Consider the following 27,309-nt stretch of genomic DNA (forward strand, 5'->3'; position numbering starts at 1 on the left):
AGGGAAGGGGAGGGAGAGCAAGAGAGAGAGAGAGGAAGATGCAAAGTGAAACTTCCGGACTCTCTCGCTCTCTCTCTCTCTCGTGATGACACGCACGGTCGTATGAAAGCATTGATTTGTTTACCGCTTGTGTATCAATATGCGTGCGTACCCTCCAGAAAACCGAGCCAGAAACCAGAGGAGATTCTGATGAAAAGAGACAGCCAGCCCTTGTTCCTGCTCTTTATTTCTCACTCTCACTCTGTCTCTTCTGATCCCCACTAATTATCACAGTTTGACGGTGCAGGAGAGGAAGAAATGGAGAGGGCGAGGACAAGAGACAGGCGCAGGACAGACAGAGAGAAGGAAATTGTTTTTGTCAACAATTAAATGAGACGGTACAAGAGAGACACGCACAGAATTGAGATAGAAAGAGCATCTTGAAAGCAGCTTATTCAGCCCATTTTCTTTCAGCGAGGGGGTTTGCTCGGTGGAGCCTATGGATGCTTTTTTTAAAATCTTATTCAAAAGTGCGTAATTTATTACCACATTTTGTGGGGATTGTGCTACATATCATGCTAAACATAATGCTATACTTAACGTAATGATCAATTAAATATCTGCATTCATATCCAAAACATTTGCAAACACCGAAGGCCAGGGAAAACAGTTGGCATAGCTCCGTCCAAAGATTCAGCTTTGTGAAGATAAAAATGGATAATTTGCTGACTCACAGGCATCGTTGGCTGATAAGTACACAAATCATACAAGTTCTAACTGCCTGCCTGTGATACAAACTAAAACGTTATTCCCTGTCTCATGTGAGAAACAAACTAACATCTCCAAAAGCCAAAACTCCAAAGCCCTGCCATTTAAAAGACTATCGAAAGCCAAACGCTGAAATGCAGCAGAGAGTTTTGTATGCTGCTAAAGAACTTACAGCCAGGAGTATCTGCAGCGAGGAGTGAGCCACCTCTATGAACTGGAAATCCATCAGACAGCCAGATATAGATATATATCTGTGGTCCTCGGGTGCCCAGGATGGAGGAGGGCTGATGGGTGTCACTCTGCACCCCGGGCCATTCTCCATCCACCAGGAGCGATGCATGGACAGATTGAAGGTCAGAACAAGGTCAGAGTCCTGGAAAGGAGGAGGGAGAACCACAAACACAGAGAGAGTTGAATTACATCCACAGACAGAAGATAGATCAAGCAGCGTCAGACCAAATGTCAGGTCGGGTCGCAGCCACGTTTTAATTGAGAACAAAGTGAGGTCCTAGTGAGGCCTGTAAGACGGACATAGTGAACTGATCAAACGGAAAAATTCAGCAGCATGGCAATAACAATAGCAACACGCTGCAGGAAATTAATAATCTGCTGGCGGTGACTATTGAAAGTTATTTTAACTTTTTAGTTTTTTCCAGCATGTGCTGACATGTTGACCCCGGCGACATATGGAGCTCAGGATCAGCACCGAACAGCTCCATAGGTAGTCGGCTATATATGGAGCTGTCCAGTGCTGATCCTGAAAGTGCCGTCTTTTCCGCGGCATTGACTCGGGGAATGTTCTTTATCTTGCCAACTTCGGTTGGTTTTTTTGGTTTGCGCACGTCCATGACAAGACAAGGTGGTGGCTTTTTGGTTTTGCTTTGCTTTGTTCCTGCGTGATGATTGCATTTGAATGGAACTTTTCCACATTATTAGATGTGTTAATTTATTCCCATCACAAACTTCGGTTCATACTTGTGATTTTTCTCATTTAAAGTATGGCTTTATCTCTAATATTTTTTAAGTTACAACCTTTTCAAAAAGTGATATCAAAACTGAATATTTTATTGCAATTACTGTGGCGGCTAAAGAGTTAAATAAAAAAATAAGTAGTTATTTAACAGCATGTTAAGGAGTAGTTACATTAAATGACATTACATCTAGTTACATTTTGTACTGTGTTATGGTTTACATTTGACCTTTGGAGGGCAAACATAATGCTAATGTGGCCTTTGGAGAAAACGAGTTTGACTGTGATTTTCCCATCATGCTAGAGGCTGATGTCACTATGCTGCCTTAAATCTTAAAAAAATAAAGTAAATACACATTTACTCTTCCTCACTGCTTCACTGCTCTACTTCAACACAGCAGAGGAAGAAGGGATAGCAATGGCAGTTAGAATGCAGGAGTGAATGCTTTGTTTATTCCTCAACCCCTGAAAGATGCACAATGAGTGAGGTAAGGCATTCTTCCCGGTTTAATTAATGTACATATTAACGACTCCGCATGGCGAGGAGAGACATATAACACTGACACACAAACACACACTGACTAAAGCACACACATCTGTCCTGTTTTGCCATTAGTCCAATGAATAGACTTAATGGGTCTCTTAAAACTGGCTGAAAGCAAAACAACAACAAAAACACTTTCCCTTCATTTGCTAATTAATTCTCTGGCGGTAGATCTTTTTACCAAGACATGAAAACTGTAATAAATGAAACCATGATGCAGTTGCCTTTTGGTCTCAGTGTGTGCACTGGGTTTTCCTCACTATGTTACTTGCATGGTAGATTAACCATAGCGTCTAAGAATGACATTTTCTACCATTTATATGCTTTATGCTTACAAATATCCAGCGATTATCTCGGTGAACAGCACAAGCAGCAGATATTTAGGTCCAGCGACATTAACATTAACATTAACACACACTCTATAGTCCACTTTGTTTTTATCTGTACCAAACCCACTTACATATCCACACTTGACGCTATTAATTTATGCTGTCTCTCTTTCTATATCTCCCTGCACCCCCTTCTCTTCCCCCTTTCTTCCTTGGCCTCTCTCTATTTCAGTGTAATGAGTAAATGCCTCATTAGCACCGAGCTCTGATTAATGCCGTCTCCTCCTGTTGTGCTCCTCTTTGTAATGAGTAGAATCTCTCGAAATCTCCCTCGCTCTTTCTCTCCCTTCAGCTGTCTCTTATTGAGTTACTCCAAATCTTTCACTCCTTCATGTCTTTTCTTTTCTGCACTTGTTCCTCTGTCATTCACTGCTCTCTATCTCCCTCTGTGTTCAATGGGGTTGGGAGAGGAGAGGGAGGGAGGAGCAATAATTATTTCAGTACATTCTCTATCAGTGCTTTTCTAATGAGCTGCTCCGACAAAAGCGTACACAAACACAAAAGTAATTATCAGTGAACAGCTGAATTTGGCAACATGTCATCGATGGGTACACGGCTGCTAGTTCAGAAGCTTTCCCACTTTGTGACAGCTAAAGTGTGGACGTGTCCGTCCTCCGATTAGCTGGGTAGTCAGGTTAGTTGTGGTCACCACTTGTGGAACCAAATATGAAGCAACCTCGTTCAATCTCAGGAAAGGTAAACCAGCACCAATTCACTTTCGCAGCGTGTTGCTGTCGCCTCGGACTTGATCGTGGCTTTCCTTAAAACCCTGCCCTCACTCAGGTAGTCCCTGTTTGCAGAGAGATCTTCTCCGCTAGCACTGATTTCCTGTTCCTGTCTCAGCCCTTCTCTCTCACACTCATGTTGCCTCTGTGCACTCGTGAATCATGCGCTCTCAGACTGTTAAACGGAGGCTTGCTTTGTCTCGTTTAGCATTTCTTTGCAGTTGTGTCCTAGCACCGAGGTCTTGATTGTTATCGCGCTGCAGCACAGAGCCCGCCATCATGATGGCCGTCGTTCAAAATAAAAATAATCTTGAATCTTGCTATTCCAGGTGTGTGTGTGTGTGTGTGTTACATGTGCACAGGTTCTTTGTTCGCCTTCACTTGGTCGTTCCGCAGTATTTTCACATCTTTCATCCTCTCTCACCTCTTTCTGCTGTTACTGTTACCCCCACCCCCAACACACACACACACACACACACACACACACTCAATAATTTCCAACGTGCTAGTTGAGGATCGTGAACTTATGATCAAAGGTCTTTGTCTCTGTCGGTGAGCAAGTGGCCGCTTCAATGAAGCGTATCGGTTTTTCCTTTGTCTTCCTTGCCACCTTTTCTTTGTCATGCGCTCTCTTTCTCAATTTTCCCTCAATTTCCCACTTTCCATTATCTCGACTCCCAAGAGATGGAGGGATGGAGGAGGAAAAGAAAAATGGTATTTCCTCAAATGGTTTGATTGTCAACGAGGGAGATATAATGATGCTGCCTTGGGCTGGATTTGAGGGTCGTTAAAAATGATCAAATAAATGCAGACAACTTGACAAAATAACTGTTTGTCAACCTAAAAGCACCTTATGTTGTTGTCACACTGTTTTATAGTATATATGAATGGATGGAACAAGGAAGGGCTATATATCTTTACACAGACATGCAGTGATCAAATGCAGACAGACAGACAGGCAGACAGACAGGCGGACGGTTATCAGACTAAAGGGCTGACGATGAGGGAGGGGGCAATATTAGCTTTATTATCTCTAATTATTCACCCTATTTAACTGGACCTCGATCTGTTCTTCCACTTTCCTATATGTTCCCTGTCACTCGGAGTGTTTTATTTCGCACCAACATCATCAGTCACGCTGCATCTCCCTACATCGCTTTGCTGTGATTTCCCACGGGCATTTGATGGAGCCTTAACCCTTGATGCCTAAAGCACGGGTCTACTATCAAATTGGTTGGGGCGTTTAGGAATTGAATTTGTGCATTTATGTGCTGGGGGGTGGATATAGATGAAGTCCATTCCAGATCCTAACCCTGACCTGAACCACTCCAAACCCATTACCGTCTCCGAGCAAATACCTCAACAGTTTAACCTCTTCAATCGTTTCGGGATAGTGAGCTAATTATAGCCCCGCTAGCCATACCCCATAGGGATCTAATAACAGCATGAATGGGGGGGGGGGATAATTAAAACTTTCAATGGGTTAATTGGTTTTTTGAAACCCCTCTCGTCACACTTTTGCATTAGGTCCATATTAGATTTTTCCATTTTGAAAAACAGAATAAAAGACAGAAGAACACCTGCATGTTGGAGCTAAACATGCAAAAACACAGAATGTTCGGTGAACAGCCCCCAGTAGAGATGAACACAAACCATTTTTCCAGCCACCTCTGCTGTTCTCTTGTTACAACACATTTATTATTATTATTTAGCTTATTGGCTATATTTTATTTATTCATTTTTACGCATTTTGCTGCTTTGGTGCTTTTTTCAATCAAAACCCTAAAAAATAAAAAAATAAAATGCTGTTTGCTACTTGCCCAGCACCAAATGATGGGCACTAGCTGGTGAATTTAGCTGCAAACGCTTTTGCTTATTAATCTGAGATGATGAATAAACAGCACAACAAGTTAATTTGTGTTTAGAAACACCTAAAAAAAATGAATGGTAGTTTTGCTGTGTGCTTCTGATTCCTTGTTTTACAAATATTTCCCATTAACTTATTCTTACCTACACATTATGTACACAAGGCCAGCATTCCTAGTGGTAATACTTGTAACATTGAACCTGGGAGGGTGGGAACATCTTATTTCTTCCGTTCCCTTATTGTTTGAATTAAAAGATAATCCTACGGCTTTACTTAGTTCTGCAGCGCCTCATTTAAACCACTCAACAAATACACATTAGAATTAGTGGGTTTAAAGTCTAGGCAGTTTGGCAAGTTTTCTGTAATGTGCAACAAAACAAACATCACTGCTAACATATTAATGGAACAGGTTGGTTTCAAGGCTTGAAATGAACACCAACAACCACAGAACAGGTTTGAGGGCAAGTCAATCAAATCCATCGTCTTCCAAAGCATATATGATCAATTAGTGCTCAGTCAGCTGGAGCTAAAAGAAACCCTGGAAACCACACAGTTGAATCGACACGGTAGCTGAGGGCTCCATCGATAACAGCGTCTAGCAGGAATGCCCCCCAAGAGGTGAGCATTTGTGAGAAGAAAGGCAATTTCAGATGGGATGGTCGTCAAGAAGGGAATGGAGGGGCAGCTGGATGGATTTCCACGTTGCGTCCATTGATCAAACATTACCACGGATGGTGCATTAATTTTGTGGATCAGAGTCATTGTTTTAACTTGAACGTCTGTGACTAAACGTTTGGGATGTCAACACTCATCTTCACAACAGTGATGAAAGAATACAGCAGGGAAGAAATCTGACAATTAGCCTTTGGCCTTCTCCACACTGAACTTTAGATCCACGGGACATTTTCACTCTAACTCTATATGTCCCTACAAATCCCCCCCACCTGCCCTTCCACTCCCATCACTTCACAGACTCCTCTCTTGAAAAGGACAGCAATTCACATGTGGCCTAATCCCATCACACGTCATCTTCAATAGCTCCCATCATCCCTTCGCCTGTCTGAACCCCTCCGTCCCTCTGTCTACCCCAGACGCCAGCCTTCTCTACCCTCAAGCTTTTCTTCTTTAGTTTCTGTTTCTACCGCTTTCAGTTTTATCCATCTTTCACTTTCAGCCAGTCCTGCCTCTCTCCATCATTGCTACGCGTCTGTTGACTGATTTCCGACACCTGAAGTGGCGCTACTTTCATGCTGTTTTCCAGCAGATACAATAAATGAAAGGTTCTCAAATTACTGGCGGAACAAACAGACACATGCACACTCGCTTACACTCACTTTCACACATACCGTATGCAAAAAAGCATGTGGGACAGCGTTCCCACACGCCGCCCCACCCACTCAGCGAATGACTGGCAGATGAGCGTGGTGTATGTGTTTCTGTGTCTGAATCTGTGTGTCATCTGATGCCCAGAGGGTGGCTGCATCTTTTATATGACACAGGAGACTATAGTGACAGTTAGCTGTCTAAGTGTGTGTGTGTGTGTGTGTGTGTGTGACAACACCGTGACGGTTCTCTCTCCACACGCTCCTCTGCAAGTCTGTCAGGAATGCCACATCAGAAATCTTTTTAAAGCTTAATTTTATGGTGTTGCTGCTATATTAGATTGGATGGGACCGTGGCAGACGGATGTATGGTATGAATCGCAGCCTGCCAAGGAGGATGTGCACCTTATCTTGCCTCTAGGGCAGGACAAGGACCTTATGAGTCTTTTGCGTGTTAAATTTCTTTGGACACATAAGCAAAACTCGGACGAGGCGAGCGACGGGTTTCTAAACAGTTTTATTGAAATAAGAAGAAGAAGTCACGATTCGAAGTCTTCCAGAAGAGTGGGGCTGATAGAGGAGCTGGTATGGCAGGAAAGTGGTGGGCAAAAGGGCAGTGGCAAAGGTGACCTGATTACAGGCAGTGTATAAGTGTGTGTGCGTGTGTAGGTGTGTGTGTGTGCGGTGTGTTCTACTGTTGGCACCTGTTGTTCTGTGCTAAGACATTTTATCCAGGATTATTCTTTTTCTTTTCCTTTTATGACTCCAAATAACACAAAGCAATGGTCCTAAATCAACTGAATGAACCTTAAATTACCTCAAGTTCAACATGTTCCACTTGAATGAACAAAAAGGCTGACTCAAACCTCTGTGAGTGTTTTGTTTTGTAAGACGAGGAAATGTAATGAAACGGAAGTGCAGTTGCTTCAGATTCCTCCTTCAAGGATTACCACGGCCTGATGAATGAGAATCTGCACCGACACGAGGAATAACGGGTGGCACATTTTCAGTGGATCAAACGGCGACTCGACAGATTTTGTGAGCAAACCTTGAGTTTTTAGCAGGTGATCAGATTCTACCCGGCTTTCTGAAGGTATTGGAGTAACAGAAGAAGTTGAGACGTTTGACATTTCCATTTACGGTCTGGGGTTTACTTTCAATTCAAGAGGAAATGTCAAACTTTGTGCCTTTCAGCCCGATTATTTCTTAAACTTTCCTGGACTATAACACCGGGACTATTTCCATGCCACTCAGTGAACATCCAAAAAGTATGGAAGGAGTGCTTTGCATAGTTTAACTGACAGATCTGACCACATATGTGTATCATGGAGGCATGGAATACAGTTGCTGTATTTGTCTGTCCTATTTTCTCTTCTTTACTATACCGGCTGTCATTGGGATGCATGTCAGCCTGATCCTGGTTAAAAAAAAGTAGGAAAATTGTATCAAAGCCGGGGAACAAATCAGTGATAAGATGGCATAAATCAAAGCAGGGCTGATTTTCTACCCTTTTCAGACATAGAAAGATGATGGACGTTGGTAATGAAGAAAAATAGGGTCTGTTTCGATCACTTTTGTCTTGTCATTCAGAGCAAATTCAGAGTGTATACCGTAATGCATTAAATTGGCACTCAACTCTGGCCAATACATAAAGCTCCACTCTGGGAGTTTCTATTGACCGTAAATAGAAGTGTGCTTCTGAGAGGGGAACATTTCACTAAGCTTTCGCAGAGGAAATATAGACCAAACGGCAACACAGCGAGAAGATGGAGACGAGGCAAATGAAAGGGAAGTGTGTGGCACGGAAAAAGAGGATGAAAAAGACTAGATTACAGGGAGAGCGGAGGAAGAGGAGGGATGTGTCATTGAATAGAACAAGGCTCGAGGAAAGGGAAAGAAATCAAGGAAGTGTGAAGTAGCATCAGAAAGAAGGAGATTTAGATACTGTTAATTGTACAGTAATTTGCAAGGTGGTCATGTTATATTTCATCCATGAACCTGCTGCTGCATCGAGAAGGAAAGAGTTCATTTGTGCACCTGATTTGGTTGGGGTGATGTTCTGGCTATTGTATGGTGCAGTGTTCCATAAATAACATGCACTCTCTGTGTTTATCTTAAACCATTCAATCAGCCTGGCAGCATTTCTGTGAAGCAGGTTGTGGTTGTCTGGTTTTCCTACTGTGTGTGTGTGTGTGTGTGTGTGTGTGTGTCAGAGATATTCTGTTTCAGTGTTTTCACTGGAACTCTGAAACAGAATATCTCCCTTGTAAATTTGTAGCCATGGAAATAACACGATGCATCCTCGGGAGAAATGAATGCACTTTCCAGAAGAAGAAACTCTTGATGGAGAAACTTCAGGCGATAGCTGATACTCTGACATTCTGTTCCCAATAAGACAGTAAGGCTGCTCCTCAGAAAGCCTACACAATTCTTTGCTTCTTTTTCTTTTTGACTTGCATACAAATATAAATGCGGCACTATTTTCTCCGTTATTCAAGGCATATGTTGCAACAGCTCAGGTGGCTTATTGACTTTTGGAGTGGAGACCTATTTACAGTGAATCCTGCTTAGCATGTCAAGAGCAGGGCAGCACAGTGACGCAGTGGGCGGTGTTGTCAGCTCGCAGCAAGAAGGTTCTGGGTTCGAGTCCTTTCTGAGTGGAGTTTCTCTCCCAGAGTTCTCCGGCTTCCTCCCACACCCAAAAACATACAGCTTATGTGAATTATTCACACACACCAAATTGACCGTAGCTTTTTAGTGTGAGAATGCATGGTAATTTGTCTTAGATTTGGGCCCCCGTGATGAGCTGACGTCTCGTCCGGGGTGTACCCCACCTACCACCCAGAGTCGGCTGGGATAGGCTCCCTCAGACCCGTGAGGCCGTGACCCACAAGCCGCATAGAGCGGCTGTAGACGGTGAACGGATGGATGTCAAGAGCTCAACGTCTGATTCAGTCAATTGTTGAAAATAACCTTTGCATTTGGAGCGTTTATATTTTATATCATTCATTTACATTTAGCCTCTAAGATGTGCGGTTGCTGCTTAAAGCCAGCAGAACATCCTCCATATATTTGGCAACAATAATAGACATGACCATGCTCAGGTTATTATAAAATCCCTGGCGTGGAAGGTGATGGATTCGTATATGCACAACAGCTGGTGAATCCGAGGGGGGCGTACATTTGTGGCTCCTCTTTACCTCCATAACTGGGTCAAGGTGGATGCGCCCTTGAGTGAGGGAGCAGTTCTTGCCATTAAAACAAGCTGTTAAGCATCTGGTTCCAGAGTGTGCTTCCCTCTGATTGGTCAGCAGGTGATTGATAAAGGAATCCCAAATTAATTATTTTTTTCACTCTCATCTGAAACCAGATGGCATTATATCTTCATGCATGGTTGAAGCCTTGTAAAAAAAAAAAAATGTTTTTCAAGCTACATATTAAGAAAAATACCATACTAATATTTTATAAAAGAATGAATGAAACATTTACGGATGTAATTAATCTTATTATATTCATTTAACCTTCAAACACTGGTTTTGCAGCTTTTGGTGTTAAGTGATAAAGAAAAATTCCAAACAGCAGTGTCCCATCCTCATGGATGCAGCGTTTGGTGTAACCACTGGAAACTAGAACTAAGGGACAGTAATGGGGGCAGAAGCAGAGATTAATTAACAACAGTGATGACGCTCGATAGCAAATGGGAACCTTATAGAAGAACATCACACTTCAGTGTAAACCAACAGTAAGAACACGTTTTAAAAAAAGCAATAAAGTTAGAGTCAGGATGAATGGTGTGCATTGCTCCGAGTGCAATCTTGTGCGATTTATTAAATGTTTAGCAGACCTGCTACATATCTGTCCATTAGGATGAGCAATTTGATGTAAACTGTGGTGAGAAAACGGTACACCACAGTGTAATCAGCAACAATCAGCACTCCCCTTCAACACATTTCTTCTTTTTTCAGATGCGCTGATTTGATCTAATTAATTGGATAGATGCTAAAAGCTTCAATTCATGAAAACCTGGAGAAAAAACTAAAGTTTTACATTTCTTTTTTTCTTTTTGGTGCATTCTTTATATTTTCTTGACAAAAATCGAGCCCTGTCTTTGGGGTACCAAATTTGTTTCATTGCCGTTTTTAGTCTGTTCATGGGACTTTGCTGACAGTAGAAACATTTAGAATGTTACCAAGCTTATTCTTGTATGAGGGCCCCTGAAATGCAGGTGTGAATGTGACTTAGCTACAGCCATCCTGTGTGCAATAATGCTGGAATATTTCTGTTTTAGGAGCTGAGAATTGGCAGAGGTCTCTATTCTGCACATGCACAGCGAACAATTTCACCACAAGGAGAAACATTTTCCTTACTCTGGACAGATCTCCAACTTCCAGGTAGAAACAGATGATGAAAACGTTCCAGGTCATCCACATGACCAGCCAGGCTGCGTACTACAAGGAGAATCAGAGGAGAAGGTGGTGGGAGTCAGGAAAGATCTGACAGGCTTGATGTTATCGTCTTGCATTCAACGCGAGCGGAACGAAGAAACAACGATTGAGAGACGAGTCACTTTTGATGTCGTTCAGATGCAGAAGCATGAGAACAAACGCAGCCAGCGAGTCATCGCCTGAATCAGAAGCAAACCAGACAGGGAGAGAACATAAATCACATGAAGAGCATAAAGTGTGCGTACGCTGGAATAGAACGAGTGAGCAATGGAGGCAAGGCGGAATGCAAAGGCTCAAATCAAATGTTCATTATCTGAGGATCCTCAGTTCATTTTGTGTTTGCAAAAAGCCGGGGGGGGGGGGGGTCATTGTGGTTTGTAAGCTGTGTGGGTGGGCTCTGTGGAGTCCTGCAGTCATGCTGGGAAATTTGAAAAGTCTTACAACGTAACACTTGTGTGTGTGTGTGTGTGTGAAACCCACCCCGGTGACATATCTCGGCCTGAACTGAATTGTGCCAAACAGGCCAAGGATGACGACGATGATGTGGAGGAAGTTGGTCAGGATGGGAGCCCACTGGTAGCCCAAAAAGTCCATCACCTGACGCTCCAACACACTGACCTGAAAGGAGGAAGAGATTTGTAGTTAAAAACAATGAGCCAACAGCAAGTGATGTTTTCTGCAGACATTTGACAGAACTTAAAGAAACAGTTTGTTAGTGTGTGTGTGTGTGTGTGTGTGTGTGTGTGTGTGTGGCCAATATTATCAGAATCAGAATCAGAATCAGAAGTGGTTTATTGCCATTGTCAGTGAGGGTTCACAGACTAGGAACGATTCTCGGTGAAGTCGTGCTACATCTAACATTAATGACAAAATACAAAGACCATACAAGTACAGACACATCAGCAGCAGTCGGATTGGTTACACATATGTGTACTATATTAATATTATTGCTGTTTTTTTCATTTGTCAGTAGAGATGACTCATTGCAGCATTTCAGCTATTGTTGAATTGTGATCAGATCAGCTATCTCTGCATTATCAGACATTCAAAGCTTTCTCTCTCTCTCTGTGTGTGTGTGTGTGTGTCGGTGGGTGGGTTTATTATCATTCAGCCTCTGACGCCTCATGCTGAGAAAGTTAATGAAGTCAGTGCAGTGTATGGAATGGCCCTGCTAAATATATTAACACACGAGCAGAGAGATGGAGAGAGGAGGAAGGATGAGCTGGAAGAAAGAAAGAAAGAAATATCATCATTTAGCCCACAAACAAACGGATATTTACTCTTCTACACGATCAACTCCAAGTATTTAACCACCAAAGCTACACATCAAATAAATGGCTTTGATTATTATGATTTCCTGCTTTTACGCTCAGTTCCAAACACACACACACACACACACACACACACTTCTAGATGAATGGGCTCAGTGAGACCTAATGCGAGACCATATGGCAGCACTACAACCTTTCCCTGCCAAATAGCAGGAACACACACACAGACCCAAAACAACACAAACACTGTAACTTTGCATGTCTACAACTACCTCACATCAGCTTTAACCTTAACTCTGAGAATATTTATGTGAAGTTCGTGTCATGAATGAGTGCATGGTGAGCTGACACATGTGCCTCCAACCTTGTGTGTGTGTGTGTGTGTGTGTGTGTTCCTATGTCAGGACAGGCCTGATCTGCTTGCTCTTGACAGCACCTGCTGTTATTGGACACATTGGGGCTCAGCTGGCACCACAAAGTGTGAGTGTGTGTCTGTGTGTGTGTGAGAGAGAGATTGTGTCCTTTGTGTCCGTGCCCGTATGTGTGTGACGGACTCATTCTCTCGTCCGTGTGTTTCTTTGTGTATGTTACTCTACAAGTGTGTCCTTCCATCCATTGTGAATTATATAGCGTGGCACTTGCATCTCTCTCTCTCACACACACACACACACACAGATGCCGTTATAGGAAGTCAGAGGCTTCTCAGCCCATTATTTGAGGGCCCCTGGGGGCCTCTCTTTCATCAACAATAATATTAACAGTCTCCACAACAGCTGGGACAAACACACACACTTTGGCACTTGCCAAAACCTACACAATGAATCACACATCACAAGACACAAAGACAAAACATAGAAGCTGTATTAACAGGCACAAAAATAAGAACGATTTAAAGCTGAGTTAATATGAAAGCCGAAAGAGCAATAGTCAAAACCAGCCCGTCTGTTCACTCACGGTCTGCTGTGAAATTCTCATTACACGGCTCAGCTGCAAAACATCCAACTTCAGCTGCCTAAGAGCATCATTCCTGATAATTAAGTCACTGAGCTCTCCTGACAGGCAAAAGACAAAGCATGCATGTAGCCTCCACTGCCTTAATCCCAGCATCCTTTGCATGCGTCAAATGACAGACGCTTCGGATGAGGTGTGAAATCGCTAGCCTTTCAACAAAGGCTGTGGTAGCAAGCTGAAGACACGTCAGTCGCTAACAGCAGCCACGACTACATTACTGTCATGAGCTATTGTCTCTACTCTACTCACCTCCATCTTTTATGGGTTTCCATTCCAGGTAAAAATGTAGCTGGTACCTGGTGCTTCTCTGTAAAGACAGCCTCCACTGTTTCTCTAAAAAGGCTGGACAGGGATCTGCTGGAACAGATCTGATGCTGCAGAGGGAGAGACGCACATTTCCGTTCTGTCGCTTGTGTCGGGGCATGCTCACATTAGCACGTTTGTTTAGGCAAACACCGCACATGCACTGCAGACACAGTACATTAGGCCTAATTGCAAGTATTGACTGAAGAGCTTTGTCCTCTCGTAAAGAGGATATGGCTCTGCAGTGGCTGCACGTAACTATTTATAGAGTAAAATAATCAAATCTTCTGTGCATATACTTAATATGTCCATATGCACTGCACAGCACGGATTTGTGTGTGTGTGTCTGTGTGTGTTACAGAAAGCGGTGACAACAAGTTGATGTGCATCTTTCTATCAGTCTAACTGCTGGCAGCACAAAATCCCTCAGGGACCAAGAATTCTTACTCCACCTCCTCCTGCATCGTCAGGGTGAACTGATGCTTGAGCTCTGGTTTGCAGCAGTTTCCCCAAATACATGAGTTAGCTGAGAGCCTATGCACTATCCATGCATTCATTCATTTCCTGCATGGGCTGTTTGGCTGGAGCCTACGAGAGGCAGGATAAGACCTAGACAAGTCACAGGCACGTTATTATAACACACATTCACACCTATGGGTGATTAAGATCATTCGCTCATCTTCATTGCGTATGTTTGGACTGTGGGAGGAAGCCATAGCGCCTGACGGGAACCGATGCAGACCTGAGGCGTCATATTCGGAAGCAGACATGTTCCAATTCGCTGGCATCACTTGCAGCTTTTGAATGGCAGGTAAAAGCTTCTGCATTTTCATCTCGTCTCTTGCCTCCATGCAGAAAATGCCATGATGTGAAATTATCTTTGTATGACAAAGGCAACACTGTCCTCACCACGTGATTTTAATGATCCTGTTCTAACTGCACACTTTGTTGCACAGAACTGCACTGGGACTGCAGCCGCATGTTCCCCCAATGCCACCATCTTTTGCAATTTGGAACAGCCCAAGGAAAAATTGAGAAAATTGACTCCAATGTTGGACTGCAGCAATATCCGTACAGTCTTAAACCCACGTCATGCATTCGTTCCATAAACCACAAGGATGGAAGAGAGACTCCATCACTATTTCTGGTGCCATTTGTTGGTAAATAGAAATAATGCTGTCACTGATGGATTATCAAAATGGCCATTTTCCTTTAATGTGATGTAACAGGCATAACCTCCATAATTATATTGTAGTTAATGGATATGTGGGTTTGAATGAAAAAATAAGGGCATATATATATATATTTATATAAAAGGGAACATTTATTTGCACACCAAGACTCAAATGTTTCAAAGCTTTGGCCATTGTCGAGGTAATCAATGTCCAAATCAGAAGTCACATGAAAATGAAAATATAGCAAAAGACATGCAGAGAGAATGAAGACATATAGATGGAGTGTTGAAAAGACAACTTGTGGAACCGATTGATAATAATGAAAGGAACAAGAGAGAGGGGCAGAAGAGATTAGAGAGAGAGAAAGAGAGCTGCAGGGTGTGCCCGTCATGATACACAGCAGAGAAAGAAATAAAGAGAACAGAGAAGACAGTACAAGAGAAAGATGGTGTGTGAGAGAGAGAAAATCCAAGAGATCTTATGAGAAAAGAGGAAGAGATAAAAGAGAGGCAATAGGAGAGGGAAATAAGAATGTGTCATTTTCTCTCTCAATTCCACCACCCTTATTTATTCATCCTGCCACCCACTCATTCTTCCATCATCTTCTCATTTCCTCTATCTTCTTTCTGGTTCTCCTCATCACCCTTTTCTTTCTTCTCATCTACTACATATTTAATATGCATTACCCTCTTACCAGATCGGATGTGTCATAAAGCAACAAATGACCTCATCTGCCTCCTCCCTCTTCTCATTTAATTACTCAATCTTTTTCCTCCATTACTGTACTACCTTCTCCATCTTCCACTCTCTCTTCATGCGGCCTTTCCTTCAAGTCCTTCCATCCCTTCCCCACATCCTTCACTCTGTTATCTCTCCCTCCCGCTGGTCTCCTCCCTTTCATAAACTCATCCTTCCCTCCCCTGTTTCCTCAGCACTTTGGCTGAGAGTTTTCACTTGGTTCTGTGACCTTTAAAAAAAAAAAAACTGCAGATGAAATTGTACAGCTCGGCCCATTATAGACGACAGGGGGGGAGGGAATGTGGGAGAGATTATGGGTGAGCGATGAGGTCAGCCAGGGCAGGTTGCGATACAGACTGAGAAGGAACTGAAGAACGAGATGGTGAAAGGAGAGCTGGAGATCAAAACATTCATTCTCTTGAAGACGAGACAATCCGTAATTGTCTCATCTTCAGCCGCTTATCCGAATCCGGGTCACGGGTTTACGCCGGAGCCGATCGCAGCTGACACCGGGCGAGATGCGGGGAACGCCCTGGACAAGGAAGTGAGAAAATGTTAGGCAGGGAGCATCATGACTGCTCAGCGACAGATCAGAGACACGTCTCGCTAAATTGATGCCCTTTTTACTCTCTTCAGCTTTAATTGTAAGACCATCATTTGTGTTTGTGTCTCTCCATTAATCGGAAACTTTATTCCCCTCATAAAACTCCGGAGCAATAGTGGTTTTCTGTTAACTTAATTAAAGCCGCCTGCCTGCACCGTATCCCACTGTGTATAGCAAAAAGCAATCTCTTATTGATTCGGTTCACACAACGATCAATTCATCTCCATTGGAGGCTATTACAGACCATTTGAGGCTACTTAGGGCTCAGAGAGAGAGGAAAGACTGCGGGGAAGATGTGCATCGCAAAGTGAGGAAAGAAAAGGTAACATTTTCAGGAAGTATAGGAAAGAATATATATACATATATATATATATATATATATATAGATAGATAGATAGATAGATAAACTAAATTACCATAGATCATCTGATGTATATAATGTAGTGTTTTTTTTTCTTTATACAACTATATATGTGTAATGTGTTTGTTGTGCTTACAGATCATAAAATGTCTGGAAAAGAGACACTGGGGAGGCATGCAGTTTTCGTGCCTCATGGTAGGGGGCGCTGTGATCTCAGAGATTCTATTTGTGACTCGTCGACTCCAGAGTAGCTACATTCTACAGCTAGCAAGTCAAGTTCAGCGGTGCATGGGCTTCATGAGTAAAGGCAAAACCATAACAACATTTCTTAAATGTGCTTTGTGTGTGTGTGTAGGTGTGTGTGCGTGGGTGTGTGTGTGTGTGTGTGATTGTATCCGGCTGTCATGGGTGTCAACAGACGAACAGAGAGGATGGAGCTCGTGTTGGCCAAATGCTATAAGTACCCTGTGCCTGTGGAGTGTGGAACAACGGCGATGGATAAAGATGGCAGCTTGTTGATGAATGCTGCGCTGCAGAGGATCGCTGGTCAGCTGTCATCACGGTCACTCATCTCCACAGTACAGCTCTAGACAGGCTACTTTAAAGTGTGATGAGCAACTGCAGACCAAATTCAGATTCTCACCAACTCTGCAATAATAATAAGCCTCGGCAACTGGACAAGTCCTAACCACAGCTCAGATCCAGCAGGAGTCCGATGTACGTCCAAAGGATGTCAGTTAAGAGACAAGACAAGTAGACCTTTGGGTAAATCTGATTTCTGCCACCCATTTCAAACAGAAATTCTGATTTGCGTGATATTGCCATTAATACTGGTCGAACACCATTCTGCCGATGTTCCTTCCAGATTTGTCCCGTTTCCCCATCAGAAAACCCATGGATCCATTTCACTGCTCCCTTAGCTCATGTGATTAATATTCCTATGAAACATTCCTTTATGGAAACATGACATTTAAATGTCAGAAACACTAATCAGTTTGGTATTTCTGCAGATCTCCCCTCTCTGTCTGTGACTGTCCATCCCTCTGGGTCTGTCTATTTCTGCTATTGCGCTTTTGTTTTCTGTCAGCTGGATACTGCGCTCTCTTTGCCCGAATACAACGAAGATCAAAATAAAATAAAATAAAAAAAAGTCTGGCTTCAAATCAAAACTAGTGGACATCTAATTTGAATTTTCTATATTTAACTTGCTGAAGCCGTATTTGGATTGTGATTTACGGTGGATGTGTTTTCAAAAGTGCTGTACTTTATAGCGGGCGATGAAAGCGCTGATTTGAATTTAAAATGGCTTGAAATTAAAGATGGACTCCTATTTCTCTTCAATTTAGCCTGACAGCATAATCAAACTTCTGCTATCATATTTTTCATTGAAAAAAGAAGATAAAAACTTCTAGTTAGATGTTCTCCATGGCAACGCAACGAAGGACATTTTCTCTCTGCAGACATCAATCTGATATCATTAGACTGACTCAGTGTGTGTGTGTGTGTGAGTGTGTGTGGCAGCATGTGTGTTGTATAGTGCGTTGACCCTCTGCTGATCCTGACATGAATGCCATTATTAATAATTACAGGTTGCAGTAGAATTTCTTTATTGTTGTTTACTATAACTACCAGATGAATAGAACACATGTCCTGCAAAGAAAAGAGCTGGCCTTCCTTTCACCCTCAGAGTGCCTCGCTCTCTGCCTCCTTCCTCTCCTTCGACTTCTTTGTATCTCTCTCCCACCTGGCCGCCCTCTCTCTACCGCGCAGTAATCGGCCTTATCAATCAAAGTACTGTATGTTCCATAGAAGATTCAATCTTTGACGGAAATCTTATCTGTCTGTTTGCTCTCCTGCTGCTGCCTTTGAAAGCATTCCCCTTTCTCTCCCCGTCTCGTCAGATTGCCTTTCTGTCGTCTGATCTGACCAAACCGAAGGGAAAAAAGAGTTTATCACAGGGAATCAGATTGAGCCAAATGTTCTCATTTGTTCTGATACGTGTTACCTGCTTTGCCGCTTTGACACATTTTGACAAAAGCTCATAGCGGAGGCGAAGGCAGCAGAATCTGTGTGAGCCGTTCAAAGATGGAGGAGAGGTGGTGCTTTAAATATAAATGATACCGCTGATGCTTTATTATTCAGAACTGTGTGCAAGATGTTGGAGGTGTTCGGGCTAAAGCCTTGTAACGCCCTGCGGTTGTACAGCCGATAATTTGCAGGAAACTGTACAACCGCGGTGAATTCAAACAGATGTTTCACTTTGTGCAAATGTTTTTGCTCTTTTTTTTCTCTCCGAGCTCCTTGATCCCTCGTTCTTCCTCTGCTTCTTGCCATTTCCCCTCCCCTCTTTATTTTCCAGCCCCGCTAGTGGCTCTCCTTTTCTCTTTTTCTTTACTATTTAAAAACCTTTTTCCTCTGCTTTGGCTTTTGCTGCTCAGTTTTCCCGTTACTCTTCTCTCTTCTCCTTCATTCCTTCTTTTCATCATTCCACCTCTATTCTCCCTTTCTTGGTGCTCATTTCCTTTGCACGTCTTCCTTCTCTTCCTGCTCTCTGTCCTTCCATTATCTCTCCATCCTCTTTCTGGCTACCCGTGTCTCTGTCCATCCCTCCTCTCTCTTGATCAGTTTGTGTGTCATGAGTCAAAACACACACACACACAAACACACACACACACACACGCACACACACCATCCCTCCATAAATGAATTACCATCCAACCACTGGGGCTCTATTGGTATGCTCTTATATCTTAATGGACGATCTATGAAGGCATTGCTTTTATGAGGATAAAGAGCGAGTGTGTGTGTGCGTGCACGCACCGGTTGAACCAAGGACAGTTCAACTGCTGCATGATAAATAGGATGTGTTTGGAAGCACCTCTATTGCACCCAGGGGCTTGAGTTTTGTGTGCGTCTGTGTGTTCATATTTGTGTGTGTAATATGTGCAGCTTATTGTGCGACTCTGGATTTTGTTTACTTCTCATGTGTGCATGAAGGATGTGTGTGTGGTGAGCGCTTTGAGAGTATTTTGTGTGTTAGGAGTAGCAGGATACGTAGAGTGAAAATGACACCAGACAAACCCACAGATGGACACCCAGCGGGTTAAGAAACATTAAGGCTGCACAAACACATTAACACACAAACTTATCTCCCAAACACACACACACACACACACACACAGAGAATAGTAAGTAGATGCCGCTCCCTCTCTCTGGATAACCTCATGGGAGCGAAATGGAATCAGCTGCATCATCAGTGTTTGTGGTGAGTGCACAAAAGAGGATTCAAAGTGTGTTGCATAATTTTAGTGAGTGAATTTGAGCCCGTAAATAATTAAAGATCGTTATTCACATGTTACTTTACTGTACCTGACATCTAACAGCCAGGTAAACTGTGTAAACACAAGCTTCTTTTGCAAAAAAGGTTCTAAAACCGTCAGTAAGTGAGGAAACAATAGTGTCAGTGCTCTTTCTGCGTGTGTTTTGTTCGTGGACCAAGACTTAATTAACTTTGTGTCTTGGGCTGAATGGGAGGCATGAAACAAACCGGTGGTGGTGCCTCAGCTGACAATGAACCGCTGGCCATCTTTGTCACATTATTTAAATGGACTTTATTGTGCTCATAGCATCGATGTCTCCAGACGCTTTATTCCCTCTTGCTCGCCGGTATGAAGGGGAAAAAAGGTTCCTGTACTTCCATCATATTACTCTGGGTGCTATCGCTGAGGCCGCATTGTTGATCAGCCTCTCAGTGTTGTGGATCACATCCAGCCAGCACTCCCTCCTGGCTCCTGGTACAAGATGCCCACAAGCGGATTGCACTTAATTCATTTAAGAGGGCTCTGCAGTGCGCTACCCGCTACTCCAAGCTAACCTCTTGGTGCTTCCTGGCATGCTTTATCTGCCTTTCAAACTAAGTTATGTTTGTGCATCCTTACCTCACCTGTCACTTTAATGGCACAATGTTGCTGCACATAGAAACACACTAATTTGCCATTTGAAGGATACATTTAAATCAGTGAAAATGATTTAAGATTTAATTTAATTTAATTAAATGCAAAAATATGATGTCTTATTTGAGAGTAATTCATTCCCATACTGTTTTGATTTCTTCAGAAAAGTGAGTCTGTACGTGTGTCTATATTTCCAGGGGTGTCAACGCCTCCCTTTAGTGTCCATAAGAACTCTGGGAATGTTCTGTCATTTACTACCATCCATGTTTCACTTGTTTTTTTTTTTGGTGTCATCTTTCGACTTCGTCTTTGCCATTTACTGATCAGTGCAACCAACCAACCGCTCAGTTTCATCTATTAATAGTCATAATAAGATTGAATCGCTATATGTGTAATACCACTCTGCAACAGAGCTGGACGTTTATTAAATGAAAATGTCATTAAGACTAAATGGTATGAGCCCGTAACGTGGATCTGAGAGTTATAATAAGCTCAGAGGAAATAATGTTCACCAGCCACCGGACGGGTTCAATTTGTGTGAAAAATAAAGCCGCTAAAGTCAATGTGCTACATCATTTAGAATAAAAACAGAAAAGATCGAGAGCAGAACTTAGAACCCGACAGCTGAAGGGACTGGTGAAGGATGAACTCTTGATGCTCAACTGTAAACTATTGATGTTTTAGCAATACTAATAGTTTTTTTTGCAACTAATCACTCTCATAATGCCCCCCCCCACATGAATGGAAGTTGCACTTGATTGTATCACGGAGTCATGGCTGACCGGCTGACCGGCTGACATACGCTAATGTTGTTTTTTCATTAGCTCTAGGATGTCAGCAGCAACATGCTCGTGGTGCTAAATAGAATCCATGTTGTGCATCTGCAGGCAGTCGGATGGAAGACGTGAGGCTTTAATCCACGACCGCATTCACAGAACACAACTTGTGTAAGACGGCGCAGTAGACGCTGACGCTGCTCTTATTTCTTTGGTCTTGTTTTTTCCTTGCTGAACCGACATCTGAAATCACACACACACACACACACACAGATACTGGATGGTGGTTATATGCCGCTGGTTTCCTCAATATGATTAAACAAAGGCAGAGAAGAGGCTCTTTGTTGCACCTTATTGCATGATCTCCGTCTTGAACAGGGGTGTCAAACTCATTTTCTCTAAGGGCCACATTAGCATTATGTTTGCCCTCCAAAGGCCAAATGTAAATCATAACACAGTGCAAAATGTAACGAAATGTAATGTCATTTAATGTAAAATAATTGTAGCTACTCCTTAACATGCTGTTAAATAACTATTTTTATTTTTATTTAAGTCTTTAGCTGCCACAGTAATTGCAATAAAATATTCAGTTTTGATATCACTTTTTTAAAAAGGTTGTAACTTAAAAAATATAGAGATAAAGCCATACTGTAAATAAGAAAAATCATAAGTATGAACCAAAGTTTGTGATGGGAATAAATTAAAACATCTAATAATGTGGAAAAGTTCCATTCAAATGCAATCATCATGCAGGAACAAAGATAATCGATACAAAATCAAAGCAAAACCAAAAAGCCTCCATCTTGTCTTGTCATGGACGTGCGCAAACCAAAAAAACAACCGAAGTGGGCAAGCTAAAGAACATTCCCCGAGTCAATGCTGCGGAAAAGACGTCACCTTCAGGATCAGCACTGGACAGCTCCATATATAGCTGACTACCTTGGAGCTGTCCGGTGCTGATCCTGAGCTCCATATGTAGCTGGGATCAACATTTCAGCACATGCTGAAAAAAACTAAAAAGTTCAAATAACTTTCAATAGTCACCGCCAGCAGATTATTAATTTCCTGCCGAAAGCGTGTTGCTATTGTTTTTGCCATGCTGCTGAATTTTTCCATTTGATCAGTTCACCACTTAAGTTACAAACATATTTGTCCCCCGGGCCTTGAGTTTGACGCATGTGGTCTAGAAGCATCACGCACTGTCAGAATGGAAGACAGGAAGACGTGATCTAGTGTCACAAACTTCAGATTCCCGGGCACACGCGTGTTCCATAACCTCAGCTGGACTGGGAAAGGCAGACATCTCTAGTCGGGAAGCCACAGCGGCGGCTCTACCTCTTAAGAAGACTGCAGAGAGACAACCTGTCCCAGCAGCTGTTGGTGTCTTTCTACCACTGCTCAGTCAGAAGCGCCTTCTCCTCACAGGGTCATTAAATCAGCACAAAGCATGACTGGCTCACAGTCATTTTCTCCTGAGGACAGACTCAGAACCCGATGCCTGCGTCGGGCACAAACATAATCTGGAACCCATCTCTTCCGGGCGGGCACATCGTCACTCTGCTGCCATCTGGAAGGCGCTGCAGGTCTGTTAAGGCCCACACCTCCAGACTCTTAAGCAGTTTCAACCGCATAGCATCACATGACTGATCTAAGGCAGCGCATACACGTCATGGCAGACGCCACTATACTGAGCCCTGATCACCTGCCAGGGGCCAATCATTGTTACACGTTTTATATGGATAGCTATTTTGTAGAAGCTAAATATAATGGTTGCTGTTGCTCTATTCTATTCGATTCCTTCCCTCGGTTCTGACGATGTTGGCTTACATGAGTCTACATAAGTCTATGTCGTCCTTCCCTCTCTCTTCTTGTCCTCGCTCTCATCTCTGTGTTTCCCATCCCTCTCTGCTGCAGTTTATATTAACTATCTATCCATCCTCCACATCTTCTCCTCCATCCTCTGACCTTGTCTGCTCGTTGTTTATTTGTCTTCTCCTTCCTGTGCATCCCTCATCTCTGACTTGCCACATCTGCCCCCTTCTGCTATATCCTCACTTGTCCTTCACTCACTACCTCCCTCCCTTAGTCGCTCATTATCACCACTACCTCTCAGCACTTCACGGCGACACCCACCCACACACACACACAGTAACGATACCACACACAGACGGACTTCTTAATCAACTTTCCACGCACACGCACTCATACATAAATACATGTAAGCAGGTAAGACACTCGACATTGGTAATCAACAGAATCACACATGAAGCATCGCTGAACTGGTTCACCTCTCACACACACCAACTCCAGACAGATGAACACACACACACACACACACACACACGCTCAGATGCAATCACTATGAGTGCTGAGAGTGCAGAGCTGAGGTGTGAGACTTCTAAAAGCTACTGCGTGTCATTAATCATAAAATCATTTCTGGGGATTGGACATCTGACTCTTTGGCATTAGGCATTGTCCCCTCTTATTTCAATCAATCATGTCCTCCATTTGGCAAAAGGCCTAAAGATTGTCAAATTATATTGGCTTGCTTTCATCACACTTCACTGATGGATGGATCTTGTGAACTCGAGTTCTGTATTTGTTTTTTTTCTCTAAAGCCTGTAAGACTTTGTGTCTCTGCTCGATATAGAATGAGAAGATGCACCATGTAAATTTGGCTTTCACAGTTCGCAGCAGTCGTAAATCACTGAGCGTTGCCATTGACGTCCCGCAGGTGAAGTTTGCCGATGTGTCAATAACATCAGACAACCATGCAGACGCGGCCGAGATTCATTAGCTTTAAAGTGCCGGAGGTCAAATTATCTACACTTTGCAGGAAGCTCTTCTATTGCCCCAAAATGAAACATGTGTGGGGTTTGAAGACGAGTTTACCGACGTGTCAAGACACATTTTATAAAGGTCCACCTGTGAGCAGCCGTCCTGCGATAAATCCCACCCTCATAAAGGTTATTCCGCTCATTTCATGGTGGAACTATTTTGGATGCAGCTCTTGTTATGCTAATGTGTGACATTTACTGTGTTTATTTCAATTTGCAAAACAATTATTTTGGTTTAAAATCAAATGTGTCATGCAGTGCAACAAATTAAATGATTAAGCAATTATCTGTGGCAACTTTATAAACATGGCCCTCTGCTATTCCTGCCGACAGTCTTGGAATAGTGAAATAAGGGTCATGCGATCATGATGGCAATATTTCTCCTGTGTGCCGTAGACATGATGGACACAGAGCGTTAGCTTAATTAAAGGCACAATTTAACTGGGACGCTACAGCATGTTGCTCTCTAGCGCTCTCATATCACATTCTGTCTTGCAAACAAATTTATATCTACTTTTATATACAGGCATAGCCTAATAAGTGAATTTAGCATATTCACCAATAAAGAAAAAATACGTTTTTTTCCATATTTGACCAATATATCAGAATTTTTTTGTGTGGAAATTTTCAATCGGACGGCTCTATTTAAGTCGAGGCTGAACTCTGCTATTACTGTTGTCACACCCATGTGCCACAACATTGCTATATACGCACAACTATGTTTGGGTTGCGCGACACACAGACGCACACAGCAGGTATGGCTGCCACCACCGTGTCTCCTGCAATCAACAGCACACCCCGCTTCTATTTCGGTGGGATGGAGAGAATAGTTTGGTTGATAACCTGATATGGAAACGTGGCTGAAAGCTGAGACTGTATCTCACTTCTGCAGCCGTATTCAAAAATACAAGAGATTGGTGGATCTGATTACTGTGTCTGTGTGTCTGTGGGAGTATGACGGAGGCAGTGGGGGAGAAGTAGAAGGCAGGAGTTGGTCTATGTGTGTCGACGTGTGAGAGAGGGAGATAAGAGTGGAGACAAGCCAGGGGGCAGGTGTTGTAAGGTAATAAGACTTAATCAATTCATACTGAGAGGATGAAGAAAAGGAGTGGAATGGAGAGGAGAGGAGATTCAGGCATGAGAGAGGGCATGAGCGGTGAAGGAAAAATGATTACAGGTACAGATGAAAGTGTAATGCTGAGCTCTCCGGCTCTCACACATCACCCAGCGTCTTCTCCCGTCCTTAAAGGGATTCAAAACTGAAACAAAACCCTTATTCAACGGTGCCTTCAGGGACCATGTGTGGAGAAGCGGATTCTCGGGATTCAAATTGCAAGACATCAGTGCAAAGAAGCGCAGCAGACTGCATTTCACACAGGCCGTCTGTGTGTACATGCCTGGCGGCGCATGGATATGTGTGTTGAGTTCTTTGTGTGCGAAAACAAAGACCCGAGCGAAATATTTATAGATCATTACAATGGCGCCTCCTGGAGAAGCAACAGAAGACCTCGGCAAGTAGCAGTGAAAATGTGACCGATCACGGATAAGGAAGCTTTTGTATCATTCATTTCAGGCAACCGACCAGAGGTAGCGCGTGTCAAGAGCTGTAAAATGATCTGCTTAATCTGGACCTTTGAAAACACAACCCCAACTTGTCCTCGTGGCAGCTATCCACATCGCATTTACTAAAATATACATGAAGCACAAAGAAGTGGAAGCATCTTCCTTGACTGGTCTATGCTTGATGGGTTTCCTGAATAAAAGACAAGTTTGTGTTGTTTAGTAAACAAATTAGTTTGAGAATTGGGAAAAAATAAACAACAATCTCAATCTCATAATTATTTTGGATGACCCCTGGCGTTCCGTGCACGTGCCACTGGGAGGAGGCCTCGGGGAAGACCTAGGACATACTGGAGACATTATGTCTCTCGACTGGCCTGCATGCGAACGCCTCGGGATCCCCCTGGAAGAGCTGGAGGAGGCAGCTGTGGAGAGGGAAATCTGGAAGTGCCTGCTGAGACTGTTGCCTCCGCAACCCGACCACGGATAAACGGTGGAAGATGGATGGATGGATGGATGGATGGAACAATCTCAATGATCATTAGTTAAAGCATCAACCATAAAAAAAGTGGCCCAAAAAGAAGTACATTTCTCTCTTGTCGCTCCACTGTGGTGAAAAATAGGGAAAACATAATGGAAATATTGCTGACATGTTGATGTCTAAAATAAGCTTCGATTGGGGAATGTGCCGCTTGTGCAAAATGATTGCTGTCAAATGCAATGATCAGAAACATGCGATCATGTTTGAGTTCATTCAATCATTTCCTTAACCATTTTTAATCTGAAATCAGATCTACTGGAGCCTATCCCAAATATGTGTTGGCCTAATTATGCGACCCAATGAGGATTCTCTGCGCCACAAAACCATTTCTGCACACATTCTGACCCAGAAGGACAGACAGCAAACTAAAAGGATGCCATTTCTCTGTTGTTTGGGTTGTTTTGTCATTCAACTAAATAGATGTTAGAACAAATGCCATGTATATGTCAGTGGAATTATGCTAAATGTTTGCAGAAAGGAATTCCCCATACAGCCCCAGACAATGTCTGGAAATTTGTCATTTTCATTTTCCGTTCTTGATCTCCGTCTTTGTCACAAACACGTCATTTGCTTACAGAAAAGAACATTTGCCAACCTAATTTAGCTTTCGTTTTCTTCTTTCCCATCTGAAGCAACCACACATAACTCAGGCAGTAGCTGTGAAGCGCGGCTGATGCTCAGACAGCTGCTGTGCTTCTCTTGCATCTCATCAGCAGTGACTAACTGAGGCTCAACTTTTCTCCTTTAATTGAGGCACCTTTGTGTTGTCGGTTTGTCAAAGCCTGCGAGTGCACCTGGTTGCTGCTGCTGTTTAATTCCCCGTCGTGCTGGTTTCAATGGGCTTTACGTCAATTAACAAAAGAAACTGACAGACTGTCACGCGTGTGGCCATTAATGTGCAACATTTTAATGATTATTTGATGCTAGTTTTATTCAGCGACGGCCATCCTGCCAAATATTCAATAAGTCACAGTAAGCCAGGACATAAGTTTAATAACCCTTTTTTTTTAAATGCTGCAGAGATTGTGATTTTAGGGAGGACACACCATCTGTTGCGTCGCTGCGCTGAAGTCTCACAAAGTGCCCAAAACAACTGTGGGTAAGTGAAGAGTGACGACCGACTGCATGCGTTCAAGGTTAAAAGATCTACTTTGCGCGAATCGAGGCGCC

At 43.0% G+C, this 27,309-nt stretch overlaps 1 protein-coding gene across 1 annotated transcript in view; it reads right to left on the reverse strand.

Moving 5' to 3' along the window:
- nkain2 (sodium/potassium transporting ATPase interacting 2) overlaps positions 1–27,309 on the reverse strand; it is a 51,343-nt gene that overhangs the window by 12,634 nt on the left and 11,400 nt on the right. The window contains exons 2-4 of the mRNA XM_068753653.1: positions 11,490–11,627; positions 10,932–11,012; positions 920–1,120 (exon numbers count right to left, since the gene is read on the reverse strand). Coding sequence (XP_068609754.1) covers positions 920–1,120; positions 10,932–11,012; positions 11,490–11,627 — 420 coding nt within the window. The remainder of the gene's footprint in view (positions 1–919; positions 1,121–10,931; positions 11,013–11,489; positions 11,628–27,309) is intronic.

Source organism: Brachionichthys hirsutus, chromosome 20, assembly GCF_040956055.1.
Source record: "Brachionichthys hirsutus isolate HB-005 chromosome 20, CSIRO-AGI_Bhir_v1, whole genome shotgun sequence".
NCBI lineage: Eukaryota > Metazoa > Chordata > Actinopteri > Lophiiformes > Brachionichthyidae > Brachionichthys > Brachionichthys hirsutus.